This window comes from Watersipora subatra, chromosome 10 (genome assembly GCF_963576615.1).
Source record: "Watersipora subatra chromosome 10, tzWatSuba1.1, whole genome shotgun sequence".
Lineage (NCBI taxonomy): Eukaryota > Metazoa > Bryozoa > Gymnolaemata > Cheilostomatida > Watersiporidae > Watersipora > Watersipora subatra.
Window position 1 is genome coordinate 59,426,186 of NC_088717.1, and position 15,289 is coordinate 59,441,474.

At 43.2% G+C, this 15,289-nt stretch overlaps 1 protein-coding gene across 3 annotated transcripts; it reads left to right on the plus strand.

The window, feature by feature from the left end:
- The first annotated feature begins 1,666 nt into the window (after positions 1–1,666).
- On the plus strand, positions 1,667–15,143 carry LOC137406033 (uncharacterized). 3 transcript variants are annotated; one of them, XR_010979832.1, is made up of 7 exons: positions 1,667–1,906; positions 2,163–2,336; positions 2,490–2,827; positions 13,379–13,645; positions 13,799–13,973; positions 14,562–14,689; positions 14,863–15,143. XR_010979832.1 is itself a non-coding variant. In XM_068092551.1 (3 exons), the coding sequence occupies exons 1-3, from the start codon at positions 1,667–1,669 to the stop codon at positions 2,661–2,663; spliced, it is 588 nt and encodes a 195-aa protein (XP_067948652.1). In that variant the 3' UTR covers positions 2,664–3,078. The 3 variants fall into 3 exon arrangements, 1 of the variants encoding a protein (XP_067948652.1); XR_010979831.1 differs by having other exon boundaries at positions 13,379–13,973; XM_068092551.1 differs by lacking the exons at positions 13,379–13,645; positions 13,799–13,973; positions 14,562–14,689; positions 14,863–15,143 and having other exon boundaries at positions 2,490–3,078.
- The last annotated feature ends 146 nt before the right edge of the window (positions 15,144–15,289 follow it).

A 15,289-nucleotide genomic window follows, 5' to 3' on the forward strand; every position in this document is an offset into this window, starting at 1 on the left:
CTTAGAATAATCAATTTTATTAATATAGTAATAATAGAAAACCAATACACAATTTTGTTTACATTTCAAAACGTCATAGGTAGCAATATCGAGAAGTTGTGGTATTTATATAGGTTTTTAGAAAATTTATTTAAAAAGTGTTTGGTCATGACAAACAACAACAATGAAAGGAAAATAATACACGTTTATGTCTCTCCCTTGCAATAGGAGAAATGCAATGTTGGCCAATATTATAAGTAGAATGCACTGATATTATTAAAATAACCAATATTGTTAATATAGTAATACAGCAATAATAGAAAACCTATGAGCGTTCACGCGTCTCGAAGATTTCTGCAAACTGCAGCAAAATAAAAGCTGTTACAAACGTGTTATAAAGCTGTAGGCCAAATTTACTGTAATGTATGTAATTCAACAACAATAAAGAAATATGTTTATTATAACTCTGAAATGCAAAATTAAAAGTAAAATGGCAAGCTATACACAGTTTGAAAGTTGGTTGCGTTGAATGTAGAATGGTTTTGATAAGCGATCTTTAACAGAAAGCAGTAGGAGCATTCACGCGTATAAAACTGTAGCAAAATAAAAAAATGTTTTCGTCATGAAGGGGCGTTGTAGTTTGGCCCTAGCTTGTACATAAGTTGTAAAGAATTTCGGCTAACATTTCAAATAATGAAACCTTCAGTGATTGGACAAAAACACAGGCTGATAAACTGTGTACCACAATTTCGTACCTGTAAATCGGTCTACGCCTCAAACGGTCTACGTTTATTACAGAAACCTTCGAATAAATTCGATTACAAGTAACAAATGCCATAGACTGATGAAATGAGCATGGTTTTCTCGTGAAATGCGCACTGCTAAATAGTTCTACTATCTGTCGCACGGCTTTATTGGCGTTTCGATTTTCAGTCTTAACTTTTATTAAAGTGAGCTTTTCAAACTTTTTGTGGCAATTTTCGTTCAAATTAATCTGTCTATTTGTGTATAATCCGATTAGATGGGTAAGTTTAAAGATAATACCGACGGTTTACAAATACTTGGTAACATATTCAAATAGGTTTAAATGTGTTTTGTCTCGTTATTATACTTTAACGACTTTACATTCCGATGCTTAAATTTGTTGATGAAATTTCTAGCCAAGGGTTCGTCTCATTGTTGATGAATAATTTTCGTAAGTTGTGTGCACATGCATTTATCATAAAAACTCCCACACTTCGCTCCGCTCGTTTGCTCGTGGGATTAGATGATGAAGAGTTTGTGCCAACCACTGAAGACTGGGAAAAGTTTGAGCGCTATGTTGGCCAGGGTCAAACGCTCTCCAATTACATGTCAGATAGAGCTGAACTTAACCAAACTTTACAAAATATAAAGAATATCCATAGAGTTATTACTCACATTTTTATGTTTACAATATCATGGATTCTGATAAGGTTTTGTAAAATCTGTGTCATAATTTTTTGGCAATAGATTTATTCTTTTTCTGATCAAGCAAATATGATATAATAACAGGAAATGATGTTGTACAAATCTTATTGCAAGTCAACTATTGTATTGTGATTTCAGTCCCGAATCCTCCTTCAAAGTGGAGAAAATAATAGTAAGTGTGACAGCACTCCAGCGACTATTTCACACCCACGCCTGAGCCCTTCCCTGCTCATTCACGATGGTGCGAGAAGACGGATGGATAGAGTTCAAGGTTACATGTGCCTCCTGTCACCAATCGTACACTTGGGAAACAACTGCCATGGTGAACAGAGCTCACGTCATCAACCCCCTGCAGGCAGCTGCATCACTCTTTTCTGGCGGATGCCTTACGCAAAACCTCCGTTTTCTGTCGCTCCTGAACATCGCGATACCAAGCCACAGCGTTTGCCTCTACCAACAAAGAGAATACTTACATGGTGTGAGTGTTAATATTTACCCATAAACTTGGAAAATGTGAGTGAAAGCTTGGCAAACTAATTGAATAACGACATTTAGAAACAATTTTTTTCTTGAAATGAAAATATGTCATTCTTTACGCGAAATATATTATAATTTAAAATTCTGATTCTTCATCATAAAATAGCACAAAAAGGGGGAAGAGGATTCTACATTCTTAGACTAATGATAATGATACAATTTAATCTTGTATAATGAAGTTTTACAATATTTTACAGTGTATCGCTGAGCAGTACACCCTGCATAACGAGGGATTAATGGCAGCAATCGATTGGGAGCTTGATTTGGCAGGTGACGGTAGATGCGATAGTCCGGGGCATTGCGCACTATACAGAGCCTACACTATGATGGATCAGAGCTGCGGTTTAATAGTCAGCAGCCATTTTGTCAAGGTAAAACTTTGACAGTTTTTACTTCACAGCCTGACAAAAACCCAAATTTTTTAGTAGTTATTAATACATAAACATGAAGTTGCTGATCTAGCTAAATAATTCATTCAAATAATGTGAAAGTGATTGTTGGTCGTAACTTTCTTTACTTTGCAGTCAACGGAGACCACCAGCTCTAACGCCATGGAGCTGGAAGGCTTCAAGCGATGCCAGTCCGATATAATTTCCCACGGACTGAGAGTGAGGTCCATTACAACGGATGTTGTTACAGAGGTTGTGTGCATACCGCAAGCTTGTGTTTTGGCTTATGCCGCAAATTCATCGCGGTGAGCGACGGCCTCTACCTGCCTGCTTGGTGTCTAAGATTCAGGCTCTTTTCCCACCAACAGATGATGAAGAAGAGTTTGCAGACTATGTGTTCAAGGGCTTCTGTTATGGCGATGAAGAGACTCAACGACTTTGATTGAGAATTCTAGATCAACTCTATATCATAGGTTGTACTCATTTTTATTGCATTGTCATTTTATTATTTTACTTTTATTCAGGCTAAGCCACATGGTGACTACACACCAAGTAGCTAACAAACAAATTTTTTTTAGTAAATTGCTGTTACATTGCTTCCATATTTAAAAACACATGATTAATGTGCATAAATCTGCCATCACTGATTTTATAAAATAAAAACAAATACATAGAGGAACGCATATTGGTTTCACTGCTTACCAAAGTCGTTGAGTCTCTTCATCACCATAGCAGAAGCCCTTGAAATCGTAGTCTGCAAACTTTTCTTCATCATCCATTGGTGGGAAAAGAGCCCGAATCTTAGACACCAAGTAGGCAGGTAGAGGCCGTCGCTCACCGCGACGAATTTGCGGCATATGCCAAAACACAAGATTGCGGTATGCACACAAACTTTTCCGAGCATTTGCGATGGCTCTCCAAATAAGAATAGATTATCTACCAAAACAATTATTGAAAAACAATAATTGCTGATCATCAAAATAATCTCGATCTTTATATAATAAAATCATAAAACTAATACACTCTATACTGTAGTAAGTGTACAAGCCAAATATAACAGTTCTCCTTGTGTTCCACGAGTTCAGAATATGTGTGTTCAACCGATGCATTAAATGTGTAACACTAGAATTGTAGATAATGCTTGACACATTAGCATAGTTTTGGTGTTGTTGGCATTAAATGAAAATCCAACTCACTATGATATCACGGGTAAACATTCCACCCCAACTTAAGGGGCGCAGGCGCCACAAGTTTGTCCACACCAGGATGCATACACAGGCATTCATGCTCCCCGCGGTATGGAGACGATGCGCAAACTCAGCATCATGGCAGCACAAACATTCAGGAAGAGATGGCATGTCTTGACAGCGCTTTCAGACACACCACTTTGTAGCCGATGGTATTAGCTCCTATAGAAATGAACAGATATGTCTATGCAACCATAGCTAATACATCAGGTCGATGTTATCCAACAGTATATCAGTGCGGCACTAGATTTAAATATTAAAATTGTTAATGTTGTCATTCGCGAAAAATCTGTAATTATTTTTTCGCAATATGAAGCGATAATTATCATAATTAAAATCATATACATGTATATAATAATTACATTTGTTCCATCACTCTCAAGCTAAAACTATTACTACTAGCTAGCTTGGCACATAAGAGCTGGCTAGTGGCGGTGCTTACTTGCTGGGAGGTTTGATTCTGTTGAGGATCTTCTTCAGATAGAGCGTCAGGCTCGAAACGCCAGGGTCTTAACTCTTTAGAATTTGACATTTTTTAGGATCGCAACTCGGACATGTACGCGTATGTTGAATGTCGGACGGAATAGCCAAGCTGAAACTGTAAAGTAGCGAGCATCTACGACGTCTGATCCAAAAGTTCCCGGAATGGAGTTGTATACACTTGCATATTTGCACGATGGAAAAACCCATTGCAGCGTTTGCAGGGAAACACCTCCGGAGTGTTGTCACAAAATTTCGGGCTGCTATGACAACGCGTTCTCCCGTGAGCCGACGATATGTCGAGGTCTGTCAGGTGCTTTCGTCTTTTTTTTAACAACTATTGTCATGTCGAATCAATCGGAACTGTGTATTTGCATTAAATTTTGTGTGAAATTAGGGAAAACAAGTACTCAGACAATTAAAATGTTAAATATTGCTTTTGGAGATGCTGCTCTAAGGAAAACACAAGTTTTTGAGTGGCACAAACGTTTTTGTGAAGGTAGAGACAGCATTGAAGATGATGAGAGGTCTGGCAGACCAGCGTCGGCAAGAACTTGTTCGTCGATCGACAGTGTGAGGTCATTAGTCATGGGAGATCGTCGTTCAACTATTAGAGAAATTTCTGGAGAAACGACTTGGTTTTGGAACTGTTTAAAGAGTATTAACTGATGATTTAAACATGAGAAGAGTCGCAGCAAAGTTCGTGCCACGTTTGCTAACTAATGACCAAACGGAGCTCAGGATGCACGCTTGCAACGATTTCAAGGAAACTTCAAAAAAGGATAAAAACTTTCTTTCGAATATAATAACTGGAGATGAGTCTTGGGTGTATGGTTATGACCCAGAGACTAAATTCCAAAGTAGTCAGTGGAAGTCTCCGGACTCCCCAAGACCAAAAAAGGCGAAGATGTCTCGGTCAGGTGTAAAGACCATGCTGATTGCGTTTTTTGATATTCATGGATTAGTACACCATGAGTAATCACCACAGGGTACTACTGTGAATCAGCATGTTTATATTGATATTTTGAGACGTCTTAGGCATAGGGTTATGCGCATAAGACCTGAACTGTGGCGCACAGGTTCATGGATGCTGCACCATGATAACGCACCCGCCCACACTGCGTTCTCTGTGAAGCAGTGTTGCGCTAAAACCAACATGGCTGTTCTACCACATCCTCCATATTCACCAGATCTGGCTCCCTGTGACTTTTGGCTATTTCCTTAGTTAAAACTTACTTTGAAAGGAACCAGATTTGACAGTATAGAGTCAAATCAATGTGCAACTACGAGGGAGCTAAACAGCATCGACGCGGAGGGATTTCAGCACTGCATGGCATCATGGCAGAAAAGGTGGGACAAGTGTATCGGCAGCCAAGGGTAGTAGTTTGAAGGGGACTAACTATATAGGTAAATTGAAGCAACGCGTTTTGAGTTATAGCTCCATTCCTGGAACTTTTGGATCAGACCTCGTATATTTGATACGGGGTCTTCGGTAAAACCCGAAGAGTTTGTCATAAACTATTGCTACGATAAGTTTGATATTCAGCTTTGTATTGGCCTTTCAATTCACGCGAGAACATCACGTGACAAGACAATAACCAAAATCCGCGGATACGTCATCGAAATCAAGAGATTCCAATCTACGGCGGCTTTTTATTTTTGAGCTTTTAAGAACTTTTAATCACATTTCCACATTATTGGCACCTACCACACAACAGAGTAAGACATGGCGAGTCTTTTGACACCAAATCACTGTAATGTGAATTTTGTTGCAAGTCAACCTTTAAATGTACTGCTATCCACAGTAAAGCAGCTGGCGGAACAAGTCAAACAGCTCCACAACAAGCTAACAGAGCCTCCAGAAAGTAAGCCTGCCATTTGTTGGGGTTGTGGAGGCACGGAACATCTTTGAAAGGAGTGCCCCAGTCAGAGGAAAAAGGAGTCGGGAAATGGAAGAAGGCCGCAGCAGTAGCTCCCACTACTAGCTGCAATAAGGCCCCTGTGGAAACCAGGAAAAAATGAAGTACCGATTCAGCCAAGGCCTCACCCGGATTTACCTAACCGAAAAAGTCAGGCCGACCCAGAACTTAACCCCAAACCACTCCCACAGCTACCCAGAACACGCTCCAAACACTACACTTAGAATAGACAGGCATGAGTCCTCCCAATGTAAGCACTATGCCTTCCTCTCAGGTACTTTGGCGCCCTGTCTCACAGAGGACAGCCCCCCGCCATCCAAAGAGACTTGCCTAGGCACTTGCTACCTGCACGAACAGAACAGCCTCAGGCAGCCCTCTTCGAGCACAGGGAACCTGCGCAAGCACGCCTGCTGGGGCGCCCACACTTTACCAGTTACTTCCTCTTGGGTAAAATCGAAGGTCGAGCAGTGCACTTCCCATTGGATACCGGATGCACCACTAACCTGCTGGAAAAACAGGTGTTCGACCAACTTCTTCGTGGTATAAGAGAACGATTGGAGGAGAGTGACACCCATGGCCTGCTCGCTGATGGGACCAGGTTACCCTTTTATGGTGTAATCTGGCTTCCAGTAAGGCTCCGCGAAGTGAAGACCAAAGAATTATTCATAGCCAGTCAAATTAGTGAAGACGCAATTCTTGGCATGCCCTTCTTTATGGCACACCAATGCTCGATGGAGTTCGCACAACCCGTGGTGAAGGTGGATGGGAAGGCATTGGCTTGTACCGACCGAGTGGAGAAGCTCCTCCAGAGCAAAGTCCAGGTAATTAGGAACTTAGTTGTCCCAGCTAGAACAGAGGTTGCGGTCAAGTGTAAGTTGACCACACGAAATTTCTGTCCAGTCGGGATAATAGAAGGGTACTCTGAAGGCCCGCCTCTAGCCACAAGCCTGAACGAGCCCGGAGCGGATGGAAAGGCGTTGATTAGGTGTCTCAATCCGAACCCCCAATCCCTGACCATCCGTTTGGGAACCACAGTAGGCACTTACACTAGTGTGGAAGCACTTCTTCTTATTGCCGGCACCTCTCCTCTTAAGGGAGGCCCTGCTGTGCCGATCACCCGAGTCGAGGCCGAGCCACAGATTCCCCAGCATCTCCAGGAATTGCACCAGGCTGCCTGACCCTCGTGCCAGAATGCAGAGCAGGCTAGAAAGTTGGCCACCCTACTGACCAAGTATGAGTCAGTGTTTAGCACTGGAGACGATGATATGGGTAGAGCATCCCTCTACCCATCGCTCTATTAAACCATAACTGTCACGAACAACTTTTATCGTATTTACTAGGTAAATCAGACACGCTGATTCCGATTTTGTAATCAAAATAACGATTAGGCCACTAACTTTCAGAGTAATGAAGGCTTTTTATAACGTTTTAATATCGGTCTCGAAAACAACACGATCGGAATAACAAGCTCCGCCCATAAATACGTGACGTAACCTAGCTTTTTAGGAACAGAAGTTACGTAGGTATGTTTAGACCGATTTAGAATAATAGAGATGGGTGTTTTAAAATCCATTAATATCTAAATTCAGCCTTAAAAATAATATCAGTCTTTTCAGAAAGGTAGATAAGCTATTTAGCATTGCATATTTAAAAAGCGCGATAACAACGCTAGCTAGCGATAAAACCGCGCTTTTTGAGCTAATTTTTCTCGGCGTCCAGCCCATTTAAACGTCATGTAGCAAGCTGCGAGCAATTTTAAATAGTTTATATCCCTTTCATAAAAAACTGAAATTATTTTACAGGCTAGATTTAGATAATAATGGGTTTTAAGACACCCATCTCTATTATTCTAAGTCGGACTAAACATTCCGAACTTCCGTTTCTGAAAAAGCTAGGTTTCGTCACATATTTATGGGCGGAGCTTGTAATGCCGATTTTGTTGTTTTCGAAATGGACATTGAAACGCTTTAAAAAAGCCTAAATGACTTTGAAGGTTAGTGGACTAATCTTTATTTTGAGTACAAAATCGGAATCAGCGTGTCTGATTCACCTAGTAAATACGATAAAAGTTGTTTGTGACAGTTATGGTTTAATAGAACATCGCTCTATTAATAGAACTCTATTAATACTTATGAAAGATGGGACCTGACCTATTCGTCAAACCCCTCACCGTTTAGGGCCTGAAAAGGAAGCGGAGGCCAAGAGACAGATACAAGACCTGTTAGCCAGAGGGTTGATTGAGCCGGCTGGAGGAGCATAGAGCTCGCCTATTGTGTTAGTAAAGAAGAAAGATGGAAAATGGCGGTTCTGCGTGGATTACCGCAGGCTCAATGCGGTAACAGAACAAGATGCCCATCCCCTTTCCCGAATAGACGAAAGTTTGGTTGCCTTTGCTGAAAGCCGATATTTTAGTACCCTCGATCTCGTCAGCGGATACTGGCAGGTTCTGCTGGACGAAGATGCCAGGGAAAAATCAGCCTCCATCCCTCACTCAGGATTGTGGAAATAGAGAGTCCTTCCTTTTGGACTGACTTCTGCCCCAGCCACCTTCCAGCGATTGATGGAGAGGGTGTTGCACGGGCCCCACTGGCAAACCTTACTATTATACCTGGATGACGTGATTGTTATTGCACCTGATTTTGAGACCCACCTCCAGCGGCTGGAGGAAGTATTCAAGCGGCTGCAGCAAGCCAGGCTCGAGCTCAAACCAACAAAGTGCGAACTTCTACAGTCTCAAGTGCGGTACTTGGGCCACATAGTAAGTAGCAAAGGGGTTGCCATGGACCCAGCCAAAGTGGAGGTGGTGGAGCAGTGGCCAGTTCCTTGTGGAGTCCGGGAACTGCAAGGGTTCCTGGGTACTGTCGGGTACTACCGGCAGTACATCTCTAGGTTTGCCACCATTGCGAAACCCCTGCACCGGCTAGTGGAGAAAGAATAGCCCTGGTGATGGACAGGCGAGGAGCAGGCAGCGTTTGACACCCTGCGCCACAGCCTCACCACAGTACCGGTGCTGGGGTATCCGGATCCGAGGAATACCTATATCCTGGACACGGATGTCAGCGGGTGTGGCGTAGGAGCTGCGCTGTCACAACAGTATCGTGACCAGGAAAGAGTGCTTGCTTACTACAGCATAACACTCACCCCCTCAGAGCGAAATTACTGCGTGACACGCAGAGAGCTGTTGGCAGTGGTCAAAGCGGTAAAATACTTCCGCCCATACTTATACGGGCAGGAGTTTCGGCTTTGCACGGACCATGCCTGCTTGCGATGGCTCTGTCACAGGAAGGAGCCCTCTCACCAGGTGGCGCGGTGGCTAGAGGTGCTAGCCGAGTTCATGTATAAGCTGGAACACCACGCAGGATTAAAGCACGGCAACGCTTATGGCTTAAGCAGACAGACCTGCGAAGACTGTTGACAGTGCGACCAGATAGAGTACCGCGATGAGGGTCCAACCCGGCTGGAGTTGGACCAAGAGGACCAGGATGAGGCTAAGGTGATCGGGAGAAACCATGTTCTGTCAGGGATTGCCATGCCCGCGCGCGAGGTGGCCAGTTCATGGGTGCGACCCTGTTTCCACTGAAACAGCCAAGGTCAACCCGGGACCGATCAAGGCCATCCTGGGATCCCCTGACATTGAGCAGGTGATGACCGAGGCACTACTAGTCGCCACCAGGAACCACATAAGAGCTGGGCAAAGGTCGCCAGGACCGCGCGCGAGACGATCGGCCATACGGGCCGGTACCCTGCCCCCACGGGAGCACGGGCCGGCTCGAGGTCGGTTGAGGCCACCCTGGGACCTGAGACTTTGGCTCAGCTAACTAGCCAGACCCAGTTGGCTCGGCTGCAGAGCGAGGGCAAGAGTGCCGTAGCCCTAATGTACTGAGCACTTCGGAGCAACACCGAAGTGCCTTCGGAACAGTTGGAGTTGGGGAGCCAGGAGCTCAGGGTTTTGCATAGCAGAAGGGAATCTCTGAGAATCAGGCGGGATGGCGTGCTGGAAGCCAGAGTGGCCCCTCATGGTCAAATCCGGTGGTGTGCCGTTTGCCCCCTAGCTGTGAGGAAACCAGTTATCTGGCAGACACATACAATGACCCACCCCGGAGTGAGGAGGGCGGTAAGCCAGCTCCAGCTTACAGGGTACTGGCCCGGGCTGACAGCCGCTGTCCGCAGGTTAGTATGAAGCTGTGAGGTATACCAGGCCGCCAAGCATGAGGAGACCAAGCCTGCAGGAAGCCGGCAGCAATCATATGCTGGCCGACCCTGGCAGAAGGCCGTCGTCGACCTGGTAGGCCCCCTTCCCCACCACCCCAAGGGACAATAAGTGGATCTTAGTGCTCTTGGACCACTTTACCCGGTGGCAGGATGCCATTGCCATTCCAGAGGCCACGGCTCCAGTGGTCGCCAGTGCTCTCGATGAAAAAGTGTTCTGCTTCCTGGGGCTTTTAGAGCAAATCCATACAGACCAAGGCGCTCAATTTGAGAGCCAACTGGTGGAGGAGCTCTGCCAGCTCTGGAAGGTGAGCAAGACATGAACTACTCCTTACTATCCCCAGGCCAATGAGATTGTAGAGAGGAACAATAGAGGCCTGGGCAACTCTCTGAGGGCCATGTTGTTGGAACGAGGCCAGGATTAATGGGATGAGCTTCTGCCCCAGCTCATGCCGGCGTATCGAGGCCCTCCACATCGTGACATGTGAGACGGCCAACTTCATGATGTTCGGCAGGGAGTTGCATCTGCCCGACCAGTTAGAATGTCACCCCTCCCACGGAGATGCAATCAGCCAGCCACTACGTGCTGCGGAGGCAGCAGAGGTTGGAAGAAGCGCATGAAGCCCTCAGGGAGGCTCAGATGGAGACTAGACAGGCAGATCAAGAAGAGCCACCGCTCTTCACACCTGGGGATTGGGTGTGGTTGGTAAACAGGCGGCGGCGAAGGGGGCAAACGCTAAGCTACAAGCTAATTTCGTGGGCCCTTACTAAGTCATAACCGCCTGACCCAACCACACCTATGTGGTGGAAAGACAGGGCCAAACCTCGACTCAACACGAGACCAGGTTGAAACCCTATCATGCCTGCCCAGGGAGCTCTGGCCGTGCTCCGGCAACGCTTGAGCCTCGAAGGGGGCCAAATATGAAAGGAGTCAAGAGGGCTCGGCCCTTACGACGAAGCTGCCCGTAACCTGATGAAGAATTAATGGAGTTCCCTTCCCAAATGAGTCTAGCTGATAAGCTCGACGATATGGGAAAGGCTACTCTACAGACCAATACTGGAAGAAAAACTTGCACGAGGGTCCGAACTCCAGACCTTCTGCAGCACCTCCCCAAAACGAAGTTAAAGAGGAGATAAACCCTCCCCCTCTAGAAGGCCCCGGTGAGTTAGCTGCGGACATGGACTCCGGACACCTAGCGATGTCCCCCCAGGCCGTGGAAAACCCCAGTACCACTACAAAAGATCTAAATCATTGTTCGTCCCATACTAGGAAAAAAACGGAACGGTACGGTGATTGGGTCTATCAGACAACAAGAGGATGCGACGACCTAGCCACAGACCAGATGACCTGGGAGTCTAGTCCAGACCGCCAGACTCTATTAGGACAGCCTCCAGCTGGTCACCCGTATTCAAGCCATGCCGCGATATCTTCAGAAAGAAAAGAGTTCCAAAAGGCAGTCCGCAGTACCAGAAACGAGATATGCCAGCTACTGATGACAAACATTTGCTTAATCAAGAAATTAGCCGCTTGGAGCATCATGTTAAGCAGCTTGAGACTTGGGCCCGGCTGGTTTGCTCCACCCATTTTGTTTAATTAGATAATACCTCTAATGGAGGGGAGTGTGTGGCGGACGCCGGACCAATACTTTACACTTCTTGTAAATATTTTATTATATGTTTATACATATATTTTATGTCTGTAAATATTTTATTATATGTGTTGTCCTTTTTATTATAGCCTTGTTACTCGTTATGCTATCAATTATCGTTGTTTATGTTGTCATATCAATGCTCTAGCGGGCCTAGTTATTCACATTGTTAGCCGGTGTTTTTACTCGGTCCCGTTAGCTGGAACGAGCAATTTTATTGTATATAAGCCAGCAATGCTCACTTAGTAGAGCAGAGCAAATGGCCCAACGCTCCTCGGCTAGTGAATTTCCTTCGCTAATAAAACATTGAACAAAATCACACGCAATTTATTTCTGTAGGAAATAGACTAGATCGTGCCAAGTAAAGGCCGGCAAATTCCTTTACAGAACCAAGCGTTACTTGTATTAGTTTGCTTCTCACTATTTATGGTTTATATACTAAGCATATATGACTATCGATATAGGCATGTTATTTTCAATTCACCAGATTAATGAGCAATTAAAAGTGTTTTATTGAGGCTTGGCAGGTTTTTGTTCTATATGCCTTTGGTTGCACCATAGATCAAAAATATTTGAATGTATTTTTTCATCTTCTATGGTTGTACAATGGATCACAAATCTTTGTAAATAAGCTTTTGTAAAATGGTGTACTCAAAACATTAAACGGGCACAAATTGTTTTGTCGTAAGGCTTAAACAGACCTTTTTTCTGGCGAAGGCCCACTATTGTACTGGACGCCAGTACACCAGAAATACTTGGCTAGGTTTACACTGCTTTTTTGAGCTCACAAACATCTTGTAGTGAAAAAGGATATTAAAACTGAACTGTATTTACAGTCAGTGGTTCACTCCGCACAAGTGACTTTAGTTACTCTATAGAAATATAATAACAAGCCCAGCATTTGACCATCAATATTCTATGTTATTTTACAGTAAAGTTGATATTATCTTCTCTTTTGAAGTTTTATTGGTCAGTTTGACTTTTGTTATGTAACTGAATTATGGTATTGTTGTTGTCATTATTTGTAGCCCTTTATTTGATGTCATATAGATCTCAAATATAAATTTTAAAAAATGGCTGAAAGTTAATATAGCGTGCATGTGAACCCTCACCATCAAAAAACAAAAACCGGAGACATTGTCTCTTTGACACAACAGTGAAGTTCTTAAACACAAAGTTCAGTCTTTTAGCAGTTATTTGTTAATTTGGAGTTGTCTTTTCAATTATCAGATAATCAGACTACGCAGTATTTATTATAATATTTATTCTTAGTTCTCTTATAATTACTCATATATGCACTGATAAATCAAAAATCAAAGTGATTTATTTGGTTTTTCTCATTGTCTCAAATGCAAACATACATAATTATTATAGACATGTTATTATACATTATATGAATATAGACGGTAGATAATGCTAACCGAGTACGCTTTTCCTCTAGACTGCCCTGATGCTTGCCGAATGTTGCGTAGCGAGTGTGAAAAAACAATAATGCACGTTTTATTTATTTGCTTGTCCAGATCTGCCCAAGCAAAAGTCCAAAGACTACGCAAAAGAATTCTCCCATAGCTGATCACAAAGAGATCCTTGAGCACAGATCGGCTACAGATTGTCTCACCTCCATGATCACAAACTGCAAGGTGTTCTGAGTGCCTGAAAACTTCCTTAGCCAGTGCTCTTCATCATCGGCCTTTACGGATGTAGGCGAACCTGCCCCACTATTCTTTCTCGGAGCAGCTCCTGACTACCATACTCACACTGAGTCATGCATTCAAGGTCTTCCCAAGGTTCGTGCCCAGTTTTTCGTTGTACATGACGTGCAAGTTTACTTGTCACACGAGAACAGTCTATTAGTACGTTCAGAATTATCTGTGTAGTTTTATCTTAGAACTCGAGCAAATTTTTATAAACAGGCCAATCTGTAGCAATGTCTTTTTCAGGAGAGCAAAAATAAAGGCTGGACCTCAATTCCTCAGGTAGCCTTGGGGCAAGCGGTGACAGAAGAGGTCGATGTATCATACAAAAAGGTGAACGATAACAACCCTCTAAGGCTGTGCAAATTCTGCATAGAACTAGAGGCAGACACACAGGTTACATTACAGCGGGTGCTCAATGGTAAGTCTGACCTCTGCATGGCCTTGACTGATATATATCAAACGTGTTTATGCATAATCGTGGTTTGGTCTCAGCTGAACATATTATTATTGAGAATGAAAAAGTTCATATCTTATTAAAAAGCTGAATTTTGTTGATTGAAGTTCATTTTCTTTGAAACACTTGTGACTTTTTCTCTTCTATTCCACCTCCACGACATGTAACAAGATATCTACTTAACTAATAATTATTTTTCATTTTATTCATTCATTCCTCACGGAAACAATTAAATCATGACCCCTGTAGTATAACAAGGACTCATACAGAACTCAAAATTAGTTTTTGCGAGGTGGTTCTTTTTTAAACTTGGCTATGCTAGCATGAACCTTAATGTACTGCCTGGAAAATACGTCTTTTACTGTAAAAATCTATGACCATTGTCTTACCAGACATGACTGGTGATTGCTGATAAAGCTTGCGTGTTGCTAAAATGCTTCACAAAAAGCTAGGGGGTTAATGGCACGATACAGCAGGTGATCAGGTGATTGCATGGCATGACAGATGGTTGCACTGTTGGTAGGAGTTCAGGGAATCATTTTGCCATTATAGAGGCAAAAATGTGATGAAGATCTGCTTAAGTGGCGAACGGTAGAGAAGCTAGACTCAGAACTAGATGTGTTTCAGTATGTGATGACTAGCATGGCTCCTCAACCTTCAAGAGAATATTTAGTACTCCTGTGAGTTAAATGATCAAATTTATTACCTTTTGAATTTGAACTGATTAACTAACAATCTAGGAATACTTTTATGGAGTACCAGATACCTTTATAAAAACACTTTTATCTACAGCAGGTGTTGCTATTTTTATAGAAAATCTACTTTCTATAATAAAATGCTGGTTGTTATACAGAACATGGAAGTCAGACCTGCCAAAAGGAGCTTGTGCAGTAGTCACTCATTCGATAGACCATCCAGTGGGTACTCTAGGCGGAGGAATTCGGGGCATGGTCCTAGCATCACACTACCTCATTGAGCCCACTGATGGAAGCCGCTGCAAGCTAACACATATATCACGTATTGACAGTCGAGGGTGGCAGCCCAAATGGTACAACAGATCCTATGGAGTGCTAGCCGCAAACAATCTCATCAAGGTTAAAGAGAGCTTCTCCAAGGATTTGCCTGTTCATGAAACTAAACTGTGAATCTAAAGTCATGACTGGCAGAGAATAATATTTTATCATAATTGTTGTTTATATCTTGTTCTCATATTCATTATTAATGTATAAAATATATTTCTAATTATAAAACATGACACATATCGGACATTGTGTTGAGTG

Excerpts from the sequence above, each read along its gene's own strand:
- LOC137406033 (XM_068092551.1), top strand. The coding sequence starts at position 1,667 with ATGGTGCGAGAAGACGGATGGATAGAGTTCAAGGTTACATGTGCCTCC. Across the intron at positions 1,907-2,162 it reads AAAGAGAATACTTACATGGT|TGTATCGCTGAGCAGTACAC; the intron begins GTGAGTGTTAAT and ends AATATTTTACAG. Across the intron at positions 2,337-2,489 it reads TCAGCAGCCATTTTGTCAAG|TCAACGGAGACCACCAGCTC; the intron begins GTAAAACTTTGA and ends TTTACTTTGCAG.